The 14,501-nt window shown below is 37.2% G+C and overlaps 1 protein-coding gene across 1 annotated transcript in view; it reads left to right on the top strand.

Annotated features, from left to right (window-relative positions):
* Positions 1 to 13,485, top strand: part of LOC149024389 (cysteine synthase-like) — a 74,238-nt gene extending 60,753 nt beyond the window's left edge. Inside the window, exons 8-10 of the mRNA XM_089144649.1 lie at positions 5,317 to 5,376; positions 7,603 to 7,683; positions 12,368 to 13,485. Of these exons, the coding sequence (XP_089000775.1) occupies positions 5,317 to 5,376; positions 7,603 to 7,683; positions 12,368 to 12,457 (231 nt within the window). The 3' untranslated portion in view covers positions 12,458 to 13,485. The remainder of the gene's footprint in view (positions 1 to 5,316; positions 5,377 to 7,602; positions 7,684 to 12,367) is intronic.
* The last annotated feature ends 1,016 nt before the right edge of the window (positions 13,486 to 14,501 follow it).

Raw genomic sequence — 14,501 nt, 5'->3', positions numbered from 1 at the left:
TCAAGATTACCTTGATGGGGAAGCTTTGCAGATGCTTATGAAGGGGCTTGAATGGATTCTTCAGGGTTGTCTATTAAGTCACAGCTGGATCTGGCTTGCTTTCACCATGAACCTAGATAACTCACACCTTGGAGGTTTCTTAACCAGCATTGACACTAACCAGCTGTTGGATCAGCAAAAACTCAGCGAAATCAACAAAACTTGAAGCGAATTAAATCATTATCCCCTCTCATTGGTCAGGGGTGTATTTATAACTTATTATATTCAAATTTCTTGGAATAGGACTTAAAGACTGAAATCGGACTAGGACAGTGATCGCTAACTCCTATGAGTTATCAACAAGACCAAGGGTGGGCTGCTTTAAATGACTTAAAACTTAAAAGACAACTCAACGAAAGCAACAAAACTTGAAACAAATTAAATTTGTATCTTCTCCCATTGGTCAGGGGTGTATTTATAACTTATTATACACAAAGTTCTTTGAATAGGACTTAAAAGACTGAAATCGGACTATGACAGCGATCGCTAACTCCTATGATAACTCAGCTAAGTGTGGGCTGCTTCAAATGAATTAAAAGATTGTTCAACTAATTAAAACAAGAAAAAACTGACCAAGTATAAAGGGGCTATTCTGTTCCTGATTTAAAGTTGGGCAGATTACATGGTTACCACTGCCAAACTGAAATTATGAGACTGAAAAAAACGCAGTTTAAAATACTAATGGATTAACACTGCACTGCTGGCACCAAGTGATGGGGGACAGAATAGAGAAGAAAGAAGGATAAAGAAGATCGGGGGAAAAGGGGAAATCTCAGAATAATGAGTCTTTGAAGAAGGGGAAGAAGGAGAAGAATACTCATAGAAGAAGAAGTGAAGAGGAGAGAGAGAGAGAGACAAGGAGGGGGCTGCAAATGCCCAAAGCTCAAGCTTTACTTCATTTTTTTTACTCCATAAGTCTTCCTTTCTATTGCAATGTAAGGCCTATTTACAGCTTGGTTGAAGCTTTACAAGAAATAGAAACTTAGTATATTAAAAATAAAAACTAATATCCTAGTAACTCGTGACAATAGAATCTTATGGAAATAGAAAGTAATTAAAATTAGAAACTACTAGGCTTTATATTTCAGCCACATGCATTAATAACTAAAGTAAAAACTACCAAAATAGAAACTAAATGAAAGTCTTAGATCTCCCAAAATAAAATCTTCATAAAATCTAAAGTCCTGGGCCCCACAAATCTTCTATGAAGCTTTCCCAATATACCAAATAAAGGGTTGTGACACTAATCACTATTCACATGAACAATGTTTTGGCCTCTCTTTTTCATGTTTTGGGGTTGCCTTCAATGCTGGTTCAAATAGGTTCCTACCTAGTTGTCCTACAATTTCTCTCTCTCTTGAAATTGTCCTCAAGTTTCACAAAAAAACTTTCCTCGACATCTAAAATAAAGGATTTGACAGGTGGTTACAGCACGTTTCGGTCACAATCATTAAGAAAATAAATTAGGGAAGAGAGACAACAAAGATCTCAAGGAGGATAAGAAAAGTAGGGAAGAGAGACAAGAAAGATCTCAGGGAGGAAGAAAAAAAGTAGGAAAGAGAGACATAAAGGTTGAACAAACTGCAAGATAGAGAAGAGATTTACCCAGGTTTGGGCTTTGATACCAAATTAATTGGGGACATAATAGAGAAGAAAAAAGGATAAAGAAGACTGGGGGAAGAAGGGGAAATCCCAGAATAATTAGTTTTGCAGAAGGGGAAGAAGGAGAAGAATACTTATAAGCATAAAACAAAATTTGATTGAAACCCTTGAATTTTCGAGCAAAAATTCCCATTTCTAGGAGCTTGAAACAAAATCATGAGGGAACGAAAAAAGTCCCAAGTTTCAATCGAAACCTGGGAGATTTCAACAAAACCATGCGAAACTGGAAAATTTCCCTCAACTGGGCCGAAATCTAGTTCCACCTGGCCGGACCAGCCGGTATATGAGAAAAAATTGGAGGGAAACTCAAGTTTCGGCCTTCTGAAAAATGGGAAATTTCGTGGAAACCTGAGACTTTTTCCTGCAAGTTTCGCGGTTTCCCCAAATTTTTTATTTTTTTTTCCTTTCTTTCATGTTTTCCTAATTACCATGACCAATACCCACTCCATCAAGGCTTCCTTATCCAAATTGTGTATTCCCTCAAACTAATTATCTTAGGCATGTTGATGACTAGACTTATAGAGCTACAGTTGTTAATTACCTAGACAACCACAGGCATAGCATGTCATGGGATGTCAATGTTCGTTGGTTGGAAGAGAGGATATTATAGGCATAGTACTACTCGGCTCATGGGATGGATCCACAGAGACACTCCTCTTAGCATTGAGTTGTATTTCCCTTTTATTGTCAGTTACTTTGTATTTGATGTTTTGAACTTAGAAGTTATATATTGAGTGTTATGTACTTAAGTAGCTAAGTTACAATGTATTTGTCATAAAACAATACATTGATGTTATGTACTTTGAATGACATATTTACGTTTGACCTTTTTAGCCAAAGGCATGTGCTAGTGTGTTATTTATACTCTAATTAGCTTAAATGCAAAGTCCCACCCCAAAATACTCCCTAAAACCTGTCGAAACTTGCAGGAAAAAGTCCCAAGTTTTCACGAAATTTCCTAGGTTTTAGCCTAAGTTTCCCATTTTTACAGGGTCGAAACTTGAGTTTCCCTCGAATTTTTTTTAATGCTCATAGGAAGAAGAGAAGAGGGAGAGAGAGAGAAGGGGTGTCGCAAATGCGTAAAGCTCAAGCTTTACTTCATTCTTTTTTACTCCGTAAGTCTTCCTTTGTATTGTAATGTAAGGCCTATTTATAGCTTGGCTAAAGCTTTACAAGAAATAGGAACTTTGTATATTAAAAATAAAAACTAATATCCTAGTAACTAGTGACAATAAAATCTAATGGAAATATAAATTAATTAAAATTATTTAAATTAGAAACTACTAGGCTTTATATTTCAGCTGCATGTGTAAATAACTAAATTAGAAATTACCAAAATAGAAACTAAACTAAGGTTCTAAATCTCCCAAAATAAGGTCTTCTAAAATCTAAAATATTGGGGCCCACAAATCTTCTATGAAGCATTCCCAATATACCAAATAAAGGGATGTGACACTGTGCATGTGAACAGTGTTTTGGTCTCTCTTTTACATGTATTGAGATAGCCTTCAATTCTAGTTCTAATAGGTTCCTAGCTGGTTGTCTTGCATCACCAAACCTAGGGGCTTCACTAGGGCTTGGTCTTCCACTTGGTGTAGGTCTTGGAACCTGCATCAACAACTATCTTTGCACTGTGTATAGCTTTAGTAGACTTTGTTTACTAACATAGCAATCTTGGTGCAATGTGTGCATAGAGTCCACAGACTAGTTGTGTGTTTTCTGAACTAATGCACCAAATCTCACGAGATCGGTGAAATTTCGCCTTATTTCGGGTATCTTGACCCTAGTGAGACAAAATGAAATAGAGAAACAAAGTGTGCAATTTCTTAGTGAAATATTATAAATTACAGGGGCCTTTTTGAGAAATATGGGTATAAAAGCAAGGTTTCATTGACAAAACCGAGATTTCAACCCCAAAAGCCATCTCTCTTCATATTTTCTTTTAACCTTGCACTTCTTCAAACCTTGGGGTTTTTATTTCATTATTGCCAGCAAACGCAGTGTGGTGATGGATTGAGCTTGATTTCATTAACTTTTGTGCATTACTTAACATTGAGGTATACCATTCTTCCTTAAAACTATTTATATTTATTTTTTTTTGAAAATGATGTTAAATAGTAGTTCAACATTTGATGAAAATAATATATGTTGAACACCTTAGACCGATCTACGAACTCATGGTGTCGAAATTTTTTTCGCTACAATATTTTTTTTTCTTATTAATTATTTAAAGAATATATTTTCCTACATACAAATTGTAAAAAATATGTATGATATACAACTTGAGTGGTGATAGAATAAACATATGTTGAACTCTATGGGCCGATATGCGGAATCACAGAGTCGAAATATTTCTCCACCGTATAATTATTTATTAGGGAAAATAGGGAATAACAAATATGACTTATGACTTGAATTCTAGTTGTTATTGTATTTGTTCTCGCATTTTACTGAAAGTTTTGATGTTCTCTTGTGTATCCATATTTATATTTGTGAACATGTTCCAGTTCGTCCGCATACTACAAAGCATGTGCAAGTAAAAGGCACCACTTTGTATCAAGTTTTAAATAACATTGCCATTGTGTTTATTGGCTTCAAATTAGACTCGCCAAAAATCAAACCCATAAACCACCTAAGACCAACCGAAAGAGCCTCCCAAAACATGGTACATCATTGTACCATGTCTCGGAGAAGTTTTGGTGAGACCTTGGTATCTCTGCTGTCTTGACCTTGTCAAGATGCCAAGATGAGACGAGATTTCAGCATTGCCTTGGACTAGGTGTCTAATGTTAGGATGTTGGTGCATTAGAGACTGCTAGTGGAAGCTGAGTTCTGGTCTAGGGGCCTTGCTGATTGGAAGCTTATGAAGGATTACAGCTCATGCAGTGAGCAATTGCTTGGGCTAGTGGGCTTGACCTAATTCCTGTAAGAGACAGGGATCCTATATTTTGGGCTTGTATAAACTTTGTACAAAACTTTTATCTCTACAATGTCTCGATGAAGAATGACTCCTTGAGAGGAGCATTAAAACTCTAGACAGCAGCCATGCAATTTTATACGGGAAAGGCTTTCAAATCTCTTAAGAAAACAAAAGATGGAGTTGAGCTGATAAGGTATTGTGTTTGCCCTAAAACTCTTAAATTGTGATTCAGAAGTTCTTAGGTCATTGAAGTGAAAAATTATAGTTCTTTCCTTGTTATCAAACATTTTATGGTCATTATGCCTTCTACAGTGAAACAATTGAAGAAAGACAATTTGGAAAGTTGATGCTTGGGCTTAGAAACCATCTAGACGCCTGAAATTGGAAATGTGGAGCGTGGACTGAAATAGTTTCTTGGCTTCTAAAGCTTGGTTAAAATCGTTTCTGGATGGTGCCTCTAGAAACCCACGCTGTCAGTGTGGGAGTATCATAATGTCCGTTGTGAAAATTAAATTCGTTTAAGAGGGACCTGCTGAATTATCCATGTTTATGTATGCTATTTGTTTGGTCTGTGTCAAAATAATTCTTATTTTATTCATGTCATCATATGACAATTTTCTGGTCAAATAAAATTACTGAAGTGCATAGCTGACTAGATTAGCTAATGATGGTTTATTACAATGTTGTACTTGTAGGTTACCAATGATGAAGCAGTTGAAATGGCACGGAAGTTGGCACTGGAGGAAGGTTTGCTGGTAACTCAGTCGATATTATTTAATTATGATGTTCCAAAAAGGACTTTGTTGTGTTCTGCTCATTTCATTAGCACGACCAATTTAACTATTTTATGAATTTACAACTTTCTTTTAATTTCATTGTCAATGGGCGCTTTCACCTTTTATGTATTGTGCTGAAATGCTTATTTCCAGCTTTAGTGGTTCCATGCAATAGAGGGAAGCTTGATTTGGGGGAGTCTGAAAACAACTCCAATAGGAGGTGCAAACAGGATTTAAGGACCTATGTGGAAAACAAGCATTAAAAGGCCTTGAAATTTTTTGAAACAAGCAAGCCTTAGTAACCTGTTTAGGAGAATGGGACTGGGATCGCCTGCCAAAATGTGGTAAAGCTATTAGATAGATTATAGGACTCCTCCATGATGAAGGGTCCTCGTTTAGATTTTATTTGCAAATCTTAATGTCTGTACAATTGTTTTTTCTACCAAAGAAAAGGTTCACTTTTTTGGCTGAGTTTAATTTTTTACTTTTAATTTTGTATTTTGTAGAAAAAAAGTTTAGTAAGGGCATGTTTGTGTTTAAGGGTTAAGTCTTATGTGGTTTTTGGTGAGAAATCAAGGTAATGTCTCCATTTCTGCTACTTTGTTTTACAAGTTTGTGTTTGATGTTCCATTGATTGGCACTGCTATGCTGTGAATTCATCTCAGGTTCTGGTTCTTAGTCTTTGGATTATCATCTGGTAGACATTGTTAATCAGTAATTTTCTATTGCTTATGAATACTTAGATGTGAGTCGCGACATACCCGGCAGATGCTCTAATTTGAGATTTCCTGGCTTCTTGCACTCTTCTCGGTGCAAGATCTGAACTGGGTGACATTATGGGGTATTAAGGCTTTCCTAGACTGAACTTCGACCAGGATTTTAGACAGAGAAGATCTCTCATCTAGGGCTCCAAAAATTCTCCCAATTCTGAAAATTTTATTGTTTGATTCAAAAGATTCATCTGTTCTAAATCCAACCATGAGAACACAACAATATTTTGGTCGTGTTAGTCTATTGGTTGTTGTACTTTGGTTTTGCTTGTGATATGTCAACCTTGGGATGTTTGGGGTGGGGGTGGGGGTGGAGTCTACTAGGAGGCTCCTCGATATATAGTTTTAGAAATCAAGCTCAAAGAATCAAATTAGTCACTGAACTGAAAGAGAAAACAAGGAAGAAGAGAAAGAACCAGCAGCAGCTTATGATTCTGGATCAGCTTCCTAGAATCAGAGGCTGATTTATTATAGCCTTCAAACCTCAATTACAATCTTGAGAGACAAGTAAACTAAAAGAGAAACAAACTTACAGGTAAAGGACAAAATAAACTGACAAGAATTCTGTCCAAAATAGAAAGAACCAGAAATAGGAAGTACAAACTGAAAATAGAAACTAAGCAGAAAAGGAAACTCTGATTCTCCAAAACTTGTGCACTGCTTTCCAAAATAGAAACTTGTGCCCCATGGCTTGTGCACCAAGGCAGCAGTCACAAGACTTACGCACCAAGGTTTGCACTTGTCTCAACACATAGGAATGGAGGTATAAAGATACTGGAGTTGAAAAAATATATTCACATTGTAACCAGAATATGTAACAAGCTGACAAGCCTGCTACTCTTAGATCAGATACGAACGAACAAATAGTACACTGTTAAAGCATGCAATAAGTGGTTCCTCATGTTGTGCTTTGGGTGATCTGGTTGAAAATAAAATTTGAGAATATTTGGATGAAAGAAGGGATACTGAAACTTGTGGATTGCTACTGTTTTATTTTTTTTTTTTTTTTTGTGGATGGACTGCATTAAATTTTTTCCCTTTTTTTTTTTTTTTTTTTGTCTCTTCCCTTCTTGTGGTGGCTTGTTAAGGAAAAGAATTTGGCAAATTCTGAGATGGGAAATTAAGTATTCCAGCTGAACTTTTTGTTGTGATATTTGTGCTTGTGTATCTTTTCTGTTGTTAAACCCATGGTTCATCCTTTTAGTTGTACAGACCTACTTTGTACTAGAATGAAATTTTACTTTTTCTTGCCTGTCTAGTAACTGAGTGAAAAAGAAAGAAAGAAGAAGAAGCAGTATTTGGCTTTGTTGATTAAGGGGTAAACAATTTCATGTAATATTGCATGAACTCAATATTAGACATTGTTTTATGCTAGTTGTGGGCTTTATTGATTCGTCTTTCTATGAGAAATTAATTGCTTCCTTTTTCAACTTAGGTTGGTATCTCTTCTGGAGCTGCTGCAGCTGCTGCCATCAGGATAGCACAAAGACCTGAGAATGGTGGAAAACTTATAGCTGTGAGAAATTTTCTTGGAGATTAGTTCCGAATTCTCTATTGGCTTCTCTATTGATCTCTATACATGGATCAAACTTTTGTTCAAAATTCCAAAATTTCAAAGGATTTTCCTTTTTATTCAAGCTGGGGGTTTTTATTTATTTATTTATTATTATTTTTTAATATCTCACATGCTACAAAATTTTCGTCTACATGCTTAAATGAATGATATCTTTCTATCATTTCGGCAGAGCATTAGATATCCTTGATATCAGTTGAAAGGTCAATGAGTTCTGTTTTGCAAATCCAAGATTGCTTCTTTAGATTCTGATTTATATTGATGGCGGTTTGTTCTGATCAAACTTAATTTCGTGAATGTGAACGCTGTCAAAATTACTTTGGTTGAAACTTTCTTAGTCTTCAGAATAATGAATAATTTACTGTACTTTTATATCTGTACTTCTATACATATGAAAAAGAGATTATGATGTAGGACCGACAGGGAGACCCTAGGAAGGCCCAGGGAGGTTGCCCAGCACCCTGCAGCCCTGCCAGTAGCCCAGGAAATTTCTGCCAGCATAGGGGAATTTTGGTCATTTCGGGTACCCCTAGTCCAACCCAATTTGACCTTAATGGAACCAGAATTATTAGCATTCTAATCCTAATTTTGTTTTTCTATTTGAGTTAGTCCTTGTTAAGTAATTGAAAAGTTGTAGTCTAGTTAGGAGTCCTATTTAAAGTGAGACTCCTTTAGTCATCGTCCAAATTTTATTATGGTCCAATCCTACTCTTATTATGTAATTTAAATCATTCCAGGTTAAGAGTCCTTACTAGAGTTGGCGTCTTATCTTTAATTGGATTCCTTCTTAAATTAGAAGTCCTTTTATGTTTGCAACTTTTTTTAGTTAGGAGTGTTCTTTAAATAGAAGCCGTTGTCTGTTTTGCTTTCCAATTTGAATCCAAGTAGGAGTCCTTCAATGTGAGACTGTAAATATAGCTCACCACTTGTTAGCAAATCAGTTTTGGATATTGAGTAGACATTGCTTAAAAGTCATATTAAGTGGAGTCTTGGGTTTCCAAGCAAGGAAACCTGCGGCAGCTTTGGGCATTCTAAAATTTTGGAATTTATCAACCTTCCCCTGCCCTCATCAAGTAACGCTCCTCTCCCCCCGGCCCCCATTTGCCTCTTCTCCTCTCTCTTTGGCTCCACTCTCTCCCTACCTCCATCCTTCCCTGACATTTGATCCCCGTCTCTAGTTTCTTCTCAAATCCCTAAAATTTCTGAACTTCATCTTCTTCCCCAAAACCATAGAAACCCTAATCTCCCATCCCCTAGATCTCTCAAACTCCTCACCAAATCTAAATCCCTTTTGGATTGATAATCCCCTTCCCCTCCTAGACCTTCGACCCAAGCCCTAACCCTAATACCCCTCAGGAACTATATAATTAGAAATCCTAATATTCCTAAAGCCCAAGAAATTGCAAATAACATAATTCATAATTCAGATTTCTACAACCTTAAACCACTAAACCCCAGCTGAACCTAGTAGATCATACCTACCAGCCCTAAAAACCCTAAACAGACCCTACAAGCCCAACCACTGGGTTTAAGGAAACTCTAAATTTACCATTGAACTCAATTTGATTGGTCTTATGATTGGCCCTCAACTTCAAGGCTACATCAAATTGTATCAAAGCTACAGTTGAATCTGCAAGAACCAGAGCTATGGAAAAATCAGTGGACAACTGCAGCAAAGGAACAGAAGTTGAAAATCCCTATGAAGAAGAAAGCCTGGATTACAATCTTTCCATGAATGTTGTGTCAAAGATTCTTGTGGGTGAAACAGAAGAAGACTGGAGAAGAAGAAGCTACATTTTCTGTACCAGACTCAAATTAGGTGGAATCCCTAGCTAAGCAAATTGTGGACAGTGGCAGTAGCGTTAACGTGGTATCTGAAACTTCATTAAAGGGAAAATACCCCAATGCTATCAAGTGCCTCTTCTGAACTATGACAGACTGGAAGTTAATCTGGGATGTTTAGTACCCATCAATCTCCTATGTGACTTTCTGATATTATCCTTGGGAGGCCACAGTTCTATGACAATGATGTTGTCATCATAGGTTGGGAGAACACGTGTAAATTAATCCACAAAGGCCAGAAGATTGTACTTCTACCCATAAACCTATCTGAGGAGATCAAGAAAAGGCAAGCTGTCTAGACAATTAAGAAGTAACTCAAGTGCCCAACAGCAGCTTCTTGTTGTTCCAACCAAAGAATTTGAAGGAACCAAGGCAAACTGTGATAAAGAAAAGGAGGCAACACTTACAGCTCGGATGATAAGAATTCAACATGAAGCCAAGCCCACACGGTTCAAGGAAGAGTTGTTGCCCAAAGTTCCTATCAAGGAAATTTTGTAGGTAGAAGCCAACTTTACGAGTGCCAAAATAGGCAATGCTGAAACAGTGGAGGATAAACTACCCACAAAGCCTTAAGTAAAAGACAAGGGTCTGCCTGAAGAAGTGCCTTCCCTATCTGAAGTTCATCATGCCTTTGACCTTCCCCCTCATCCTGTTCTACCTTAAGATGAGGTAATGCTTGAAACTATAATGACAGATTATACAGGTAGAAGAAGTTTTTGAAGAGGAAGAGGCTGAAGCAATCAATGACTTAGTGCAAGATAAAGGGGAGCTTGAGAGCACTCCCCTTCCAGATGTCCTTGAAGAAATAGAGTGTGCACCACAAATTTTTGACATGAAGGACCACCAAGTTGGAGATGGTACTAAAGATGTTCACAACAACATGATGAAGATAAATGTACCAATGGAAGCTAGGAATAAAGAAGACTTTAGGAGCATGGCTGCTGATTTGGAGCATGAGCATATTGAATTTGTCATGCCACCATGGTTCTTAGAAAAGAAAGCTTCCAGAATTGAAGACTTTATTCCTAGGTGTTCCTACATTGCCTGAGTTTTGTCTAGGAGTGGTACAGTCTGCTAAACACATGTTATTTCCCCCGCATCACTAGAAAATTCAAGTACAAATTTTTTCAAGTGGAGAACTGATGTAGGACCAACAGGAAGACCCAAGGAAGGCCAGGGAGGTTGCACAGCATCCTGCGGCCCTGCTAATAGCCAGGAAATTTCAGCCAGCATACAGGCATTTTGGTCATTTTGGGTGCCCCTGGTCCAATCCTATTTAAGCTAGTGAGTAAGTGGAACCAGATTTTTATTAGGATTCTAGTCCTAATTTTATTTTTCTTTTTGAGTTAGTCCTTGTTAAGGTATTAAAGAGTCCTAGTCTAGTTAGAAGTCCTGTTTAAAGTGAGATTCCTTTAGTCATTGTCCAAATTTTACTAGGAGCCTGGTCTTACTCTTATTATCTAATTTGAAAATAATTTCTAAGTTCTACAGTGTCCTCTTCAACAATTTTTAAGGCCCACTCCAAAGTACAGAGTTCAAAAGCTAGTCTTGGAAGCACTTTGAGTTGAAGCTGCCCCCATTTGAAGGCGTCCCGCACTGCCTCAACTATCATCATTAAAGCTGAACTCCCAGAATTATACTTGCATCTCCCTCCAATGAAATGACCTCATTGGTCTAATGAACTTGCCCCTGCCACAAAGATTATTAGACCACAATCCATCAGTAAGTATCCCAAAACAGTTCTCATGGAAATTAGAATTGCGGAATTAGGAAGGCAAGACTCGGTCAAATCTTTGTCCCTATTAAGTTTTAACCAACCTTCCATAACACTTTCTTATTAGATGCCTAAATGATAGTCATGAGACAAATGTCGACACACTCAAACATGCTGCAGAGTTTCCAGATCTTCCAAGCTAGGGCACCAATTGCAGGATGGCATCCCCTTGATCAGGGAATATAGAGAACCTCCTACTTTAAGAAATTATGATTAAAAACTTTAAAGGGGTTACCTTGGAGATTTCTGAAATTTAAGTTGAAAGGGTAAGCAAGCCGACAATGAAAATCAAAATCTGAAGTGAAAAAGCATGAAAGTGACAGCTTAGGAAGCAAAGCCATTTTCCTGCGAAACAAAAAGGTAATCATGCAGCAAATAAACGATTCTTAGAATAATCTCAAATCTCCCAGTCTTCTATATTTGTTATGCTTGGCGAGTGTCCAAGATAGCACTTGTGTCTAAAAAAGAAAAAACAATTAAGTATAAGTGAGAGCTTTTCTTTTTTGGAACTAGATGATTGAGAGCTTTAGAAGAATCATGATAGAATTTTACACTCAAAATGGATTGCTGTTGAACAATATCTACAAGGCACTTTTGGATTTTGTTGTCCACCTTTCAGACTACAATGGACCATGTTGCTGGTTGTTGCATCCAGAGGGCAAGGAATATGAAGATCTAATGCCTAAGTCCTGGTTGGGGATAGTGTAGTGCACATGATTTGGCAAATGTAATATTACCTGCATAAACTATTTCAGTTCTTCACAAACTAAATGGACCTCAAGGACTGGATCCAGGACTGCACAAACATGAACTCAGAAATATTAAGAGAACCACCATAATGCATCGTTCAATAAAATAAAACCACAATTTTATTTTGATGAGTATGAGTGTTCTGTTCTCTGTAGTTTTTTCCTCCTCTTTTGTTGGTTTTTTGCTCTTGATCTTCTCTCTTCTTGTAGTGCTGCATGACTGCATTCTTCGTATCTGTTATGATGACTTTGGATATTGCAGGTTGTATTCCCAAGCTTCGGTGAAAGATACATTCCGACTGTTCTCTTCCATTCAATTCATGAGGAAGTTAAGAAAATGTCACTAGTCTAGTAAATATTCAGCTTTTTCATCATCATGGTTCATACTTGGCCAGCACTGTGATTCGCAGCAAAGGTTGAAGCACTGAGCTGTCTGTGGAAATGCATGAATATATTCTCTCCTGTGCTCACTGGTTTATTCTGTTGGTAAATCAGTTCTATTCAGAAGTGCAATTTTTATGTAGCCGCTGTCTTTTCAAAGAAATGTATGCGAGAGTGTAGAGCATAAGGACATTTAAGCCCCAACTCCCCCACCGCCAAAAGAGAACACAGGGAAGAAAAATGTGGGGGAAGATATCAAACTGGTGAAATGTTCTGTTTTCTTCATTCACTTTGCTAAGAAATTGTCCAGTGATGCATATACGTAACGGTGGCTGGTAAAAGGTTGGAGGTGGGGTGTAGGTTTTAACTGGTGTTGCTTTTTGATGCAATGCCAGAGTTAGTAGCACGCCCTGCAGAAAGACATTACTAGGGGTGTGCAGGTTAAAAGTTCTAATATCTAAAAGGTAGCAGCAATATTTTTTTCCTCTTTGAATAAATAGTGTGTGCCTTGTATGCAAGGTTATTGAGTAGGGCCACAAATCACTATCCTTGATTTCATGAAGGTCAAATTGGAGATGATGAATGGGTGAATTAGATATCCATGAATAATGTTTCATCATAATGTTATTACTCTTTCGATTACCTTTTCTTACTTCATGTCTTTTGATGCTAACCTTCTCCGGAGACATGATCAGATTCTCATTCTAGAACATCGGATCTTTGATGAGCCAGAGCATGGGGCTGATTGATGTTATGCTTTGCTCGCGTTCAAGAAACAAGATGGAAGGATTATCAAGTCAAGGCGTTAGATTACTTCAAACTTTAGTACCAGCAATATGAAAATGGGAGACATGGAATGGGAATGGTTTGTGGACAAAAGACCTTAAGAGTGAACCAATGGATGTTAAAGGATTTGGCAATAGAATTATCTCTATCAAACTTGTGTTAGGCATTCAGGTTATCGACATTGTTAGTGCGTACATGCCCCAGTGAAGAATGGAGGGGAGTAATAAAGTACAATTTCTAGAGTACATGGATGATTTAACGCAAGGCTTCGGCTAAAGAGAGAATTATTAAAAGGAGGTGACTTCAACAAACATGTGGACAGTGACAAATGAGATTTCGAGAACTTTCATGGAGAGTCCCGAGTCCGGGAGAGGATTGAAGAGGGGACCTCAATACTAGACTATGCAATAACCTTTCACTTGTGCATTGCAAGCCAATTAAACTTCATTTACTAAATATGAATGAACTCTAAGGTTATACCCAGGGAGTAGACCAGTAAATGGATAGTCGAAATTCGCCTCCAAATTTACATTTGTATTCGTTTAAGGGTATCCGTATCTGGAATTTTTCTTACCGGAAAATATCTGTATCCGTCAGCTAAGCATCCAGCTTCGGAATCGGATAATATCCGAATAAAAATTTATCCTGATAGAATAAAGTATTCAACATTTTTTTCTATGAAATTGGATGATAATCGGATTCGGATACCGACAATCAGATAATCGGTAATCGATAATCAGATAATCAGATAATCGGAAATCGGAAATCATCCGATTAAAGTAAAATATTAAACACTTTTATCTAAAAAAAGGGGTTAATAATCGGACTCGAAACTGATTCGGAAATTGGAAATCAAAGTAAAAAAAAAAAAATTTAACAATCACCAATCAAATATCAGATAAAGTTCAGATTTGAATTCAGATGCCTTCTCTAAATTTTTACCGGATTCGGATAACGGTTTTGTTAATCAGATTCGGATTTAGATATTGGTGTATCTTAGCCGAATCCGATCCGTTTACAGGTCTACCACGAGGTGCTTAATGGTGGCACAACATAGATGGCCGTCTTGGATATATTCCATAGTACAAGGAACAGTAAAAACTTGAACTAGATCAAGATGAGATGGGATGATGCAAGAAGTTCTAAAAGATTCTTTTACTTATATGATGGACAAGAAATTGGAATTTGAAGGGAAACACTAATGAGGTTTGAGCCAAGTTAATGACTCG

This window comes from Hakea prostrata, chromosome 2 (genome assembly GCF_041222555.1).
Source record: "Hakea prostrata isolate BN-2017 chromosome 2, UWA_Hpros_2, whole genome shotgun sequence".
In the NCBI taxonomy this organism is placed as follows: domain Eukaryota; kingdom Viridiplantae; phylum Streptophyta; class Magnoliopsida; order Proteales; family Proteaceae; genus Hakea; species Hakea prostrata.
This window is presented reverse-complemented; position numbering and strand designations above follow the sequence as displayed.